This window comes from Antrostomus carolinensis, unplaced genomic scaffold (assembly GCF_000700745.2).
Source record: "Antrostomus carolinensis isolate BGI_N321 unplaced genomic scaffold, ASM70074v2 scaffold20513, whole genome shotgun sequence".
Classification (NCBI taxonomy): domain Eukaryota; kingdom Metazoa; phylum Chordata; class Aves; order Caprimulgiformes; family Caprimulgidae; genus Antrostomus; species Antrostomus carolinensis.
This window is the reverse complement of record NW_010306122.1, coordinates 31936-36581: the sequence shown is the minus strand read 5'-3', so window position 1 is coordinate 36581 and position 4646 is coordinate 31936. Positions and strand designations below refer to the sequence as shown.

General features: G+C 36.5%; 1 protein-coding gene across 1 annotated transcript in view; it reads left to right on the top strand.

Moving 5' to 3' along the window:
- Window positions 1-4646, top strand: part of PLCG2 (phospholipase C gamma 2) — a 56413-nt gene that overhangs the window by 29717 nt on the left and 22050 nt on the right. The window contains exons 11-15 of the mRNA XM_010165021.2: window positions 137-222; window positions 1753-1873; window positions 2497-2665; window positions 4044-4148; window positions 4365-4454. Coding sequence (XP_010163323.1) covers window positions 137-222; window positions 1753-1873; window positions 2497-2665; window positions 4044-4148; window positions 4365-4454 — 571 coding nt within the window. The remainder of the gene's footprint in view (window positions 1-136; window positions 223-1752; window positions 1874-2496; window positions 2666-4043; window positions 4149-4364; window positions 4455-4646) is intronic.

Below are 4646 nucleotides of genomic sequence, written 5' to 3'. Positions count from 1 at the left end.
GTTAAAAAAAATTAAAAACAAAATAAAAAAATCAACATATATTCTCCATGACAGGAAAAAAATGTTGCCCAGTGAGTGAGTGGAAAATGATTGAAATTGACTTGCCTGTTTCTTACAATTTCCCTTTACTCCTTAGATATCTGACAGGAGACCAACTTCGAAGTGAATCCTCCACAGAAGCTTACATCAGATGCCTTAGAATGGGATGTCGATGTATTGAGTGTGAGTAAAGAGTCTGTGGAGTGGTTTGTAACATGCTTTCCATATAAGTGGGTTTTCCCTTGTTTACTAAGAAAGAAAAAAGAACTGAAATAAAGAACTAGTTTGTTTTCTAAAGTTGAAGTTGGTCATATGAAAAACACTGATTCCCTAAATTGTTTTTCTTATGTATCACTATTGCCCCATTCACTTGTCCTGATTCTCTTCCCCTTGGAATTTTAAGAAGATCTTTGTAAATCTCATCTCACTGTACACCAAATATTCAATTTTGGATCCGCTATATGAAAGTATAGGATTTAAACTGGAATTACTTGTGTAGCATAGATAGTTTATTTGCCTTCACTGTAATACAGACAAGCCTGAGGCACAGATATTTTTGTAATTTGGTGTCATTTGTCATCCTGTTTAACTTGCTTGTAAATCAGTTGATCTCTGTGCATTTGTTCTCCACTAACTGCATGCGTCTTCATCCCTGTGCATGTGTACCTTATTGAAAAGTTTGACTTTAATTTCATGTTATTTCACCAATTACTTCATAAGACTAGTTGCTACTGCCTGTTCAGTTTGACTAATACTAAATAGTCATGGTTTAACCCCAGCTGGTAACTAAGCACCACACAGCTGCTCACTCACTCCCTCCCCAGGAGGATAAGGGGAAGAGAATTGGAAAGGTAAAAGTGAGAAAACTTGGGGGTTGAGATAAGAACAATTTAATAATTTAAATTAAAAAAAATAATTGTAATGAAAAGGAAAATAACAAAAAGAGAAATAAAACTCAAGAAAGACAAGTGATGCAAGTGAAAACAATAGCTCACTACCATCTGACCAATGCCCAACCAGTCCCCAAGCAGCAACCCCCTGCCCAACCTTCCCCCTAGTTTCTTGCTGAGCATGATGTTGTATGGTATGGAATATCCCTTTGGTCAGCTGGGGTCAGCTGTCCCTGCTGTGTTTCCACCCAACCTTTTGTGCACTCCTAGCCTAGTTGCTGGCAGGATGGTATTGTCTCCATATAAGTGCTGCTCATCAATAACTAAAACATCCTTGTATTATCAACACTGTTTTCAGCACACATCCAAAACATAGCCTCATACTAGCTACTATGAAGAAAATTAACTCTGTCCCAGCAAAAACTAGCACAAAAATGTATCTCAAATTAGAGTTTCAAAGTTAAAATCAAGAAAATAGGTAAAATGTCTGCTTGCTTCTTGTTGGATTGTATTTATCCCTGGAATATTATTTATTGTAAACTAGTAGACTGACAATACAGCTGCCTGAATTTCTTATTTTGTGATTCCCACATGGCAATGCTTTGGGAAAATTTTATATTGTATTTTATTTGTATTCCTCTTACTTAAGTGAGCTTAATTTCCTCTGCGAGAGATATAAATTAATCTAATAGAATATTTTATTAGAACAGTAAAGTTTACGAGTCAATATGTGGAACATGGAAGATTTGGATGGGTTCTTTCTACTAGAGTTATTTAAGTAACTGCTTGGTCTCTTCCTTTTTCCACTGCTTGCCTTTCCTAGTGGATTGCTGGGATGGTCCTGATGGGAAACCCATCATTTACCACGGATGGACACGGACAACAAAGATCAAATTTGATGACGTAGTGCAGGCAATCAAAGATCATGCCTTTGTTGCATCTGAGTAAGCTTTGATTTATTTTCCTTAAACCTGTTTTCAAATGCTTAGATCTTCCTGAACTTTTTTTCTCTGTAATCTAGAGAAAAAAGTACTAGAGGAATAATGACATTCTAGTAGTCTTCGTTATTGCTTAACGTGGGTGTTTAATAGATTAAATTTTGAGGAAAAGTCCCATTACATAACAGTTTGCTGCTAAGGAAGATAGTGAGTACACTGAAGTGGTTCTTGTCCCCTTGCTTGGGTCTTTTTTTATTAAATCGAAGTGTGAAACTTCAAATGCTGAATACCATCTCTTAAATTTAAAAAACCATAAAAATAAAATACTACAAGTGACAAGCAATGTATCCATCAGGTGATGTTCATGTTGTAGGGAAGGTCTTCACTGAAGGTGTATTAAGACCTCTGGAGGCCATTTAGTCTAAACCCTTTCTCCGGGAAGGCCCAATCTCTTCTGACCATAATGATTCTATGATTGCACATCTGTTATTATCTGTTGTGTGTCTATCTTTATTCTTTTTGTCTTATTTTCTTTGATCTGGGAGCTGAGGGAGAGTGCTGTTTCCCTTGCCTTGCCAGTTGTAGCAAAAAGAAATTGTCTTCATTCACCTTTGTTTTCTACATCAAAGGTACCCAGTCATTCTATCAATTGAAGAGCACTGTAGTGTGGAGCAGCAGCGACACATGGCCAGAGTGTTCAAGGAAGTATTTGGGGATCAGCTTTTAATGAAGCCTATTGAAGCCAGTGCAGACCAGCTACCATCACCAACCCAGCTGAAAGAAAAAATCATCATCAAGGTAGGCTTGCTTTGTGTGCTGGTAGATAAAATAGGAAAACAAGAGAAGGAGCCAGAAATATTACTTCTGGCTTCACAGCTTAGCTGTTAGTTCTTATTGAGAGACAAGAACAACATACTTGAAGTGTGTACTGGTAACATTTTGCAATATTGTATGGAGTTCTGTAAAACTATGTGTTAAAGTGCTTACTATTGGTTTTCTTTGCAATAAGTGTTGCTAGTTCAAGTGCCAGATCGAATGTCAACTATTTTCTAAAGGTTTTCTAGCTTCTGAAATGTCACTGCTAAATTTCAGCAAGAGTTCACTGCTGCAGATGATCTAGTGACAGTACCATATCCTATGTATTAAACTTCTGAACAGAAGAAATAAGGGTAGAGAGATATAAGCATACAGCTCTTGGATTTTATATTGAAAATAATAGCACCCCACTATAAGGTGCAGAAATTCTATGCTTAGGTTTTTTTTTGCCATCCAAACTCTCTTGTTACCTGGCAGAGGATAGAGGGGAGGTGCGTAGGCACGTGAATAAATAATATGACAGATCTGATTTAAAGGGAATTACAAACTACTGTAGGTCTGTACAAGAGAACATCTGAATCACTCTGTCCTGTCTAAAAGAGCATTAAAGAGTCTTTAAATAGATCAGCACCTGCCAGTTGTGTTATTTGGCTTTTGTTTGGAAAATGTTATCAGTAAACAGTCAGAGGGAACTCCTGCTTTAGGGGCCTGTGGGATTTTTCAGATAAGCCTGTCAAATTGAAGTCTACCTGCAGTAGGCTATGCAGAACTGAATGTAGTTGAGAACTACTAGATATGAGATGATTAATCCCCTCATTAACTGCAGTTAAGTATTTGATGTTACCCTGGGCCCCTTGAGCCACTGTTTTTCCTGAGCATTCTCAAGAAAGTAGAACTTAACCCCTCACTTCTGCTCATTTTTTCATAGAAGCGTGAATTCCCCTTCATTTTAATGCCTTATCTTTTTGTTTGGTTTTGGTTTTTGTTCCTTATGTCCTGCTCTCTGCAGAGGGATTCTTGTTTTATTCTTATTTCTTGGCATCTGTCGCTTCATGTTTTCTGTCCTCTAAAGAATAGCAAGCTCTCATCAAACTAGTTGTTTTTTTATCGCTTCGGTGATACTTCTACTAAATACTTAACCTTTATTATGAGATTTAAATTTTAAAGAAAGAAAATCCAGCCCTGTTGCATAAAGCATTGTGAAACAGCTGTTGTTATGGTGATAACAGAAGGCTGGGCAATGGAGGGAAATACTTCCAGTAATACTCAGTATGCTGAAATATTCTGACCAATTTTATATATGATTCTGTAGGAGTGTATGAATGTGGTGGGATTTTTTATTTTTTATTTTTTTTTTAAGCACAAAAAACTGGGTCCAAAGGGAGACATTGATGTGAACTTGGAAGACAAGAAAGAAGAAAAAAAGCAACAAGGAGAACTTTACATGTGGGACACAATAGAGCAGGTATTTATTTGACATTTGCTAGAGTTTGTTACTGGGCTCTGTAATACTGGAAATTTGTATGAATTTTCTCAATATTTGTGTAAGTAATATTGTCAGTTGAACAGATGTGAATGAGGGGAAGAAGGTATTTTGTTTATCATTACCCCTTGTTTGGAAATTGTGGTTAGTGAGTTTCACTCTGTCTTTTTAATGGTTTTAATATCTCTCAACTTTTAGAAATGGACTCGGCACTACTGTGCTATTGCTGATGAAAAGCTTTCGTTCAGTGATGATATAGAACAGAATGCTGAAGAAGATTCATCAAAGGTGATGACTGTTTTGTTGTTTAAGCATGTTCTTTTTGTTTTCTCAGATTATTTCAGTGTCTACAGATGTGTATTTTTTTATGCTGATGTTGAAATTGTAGAGGATCCGTGTGAGATAACAAGTGTATCTGGAGGTAAAAAAATGTAAGGGTCTTTGCCAAGGTACTCTATTTTTAATAAGATATCTCTTTCC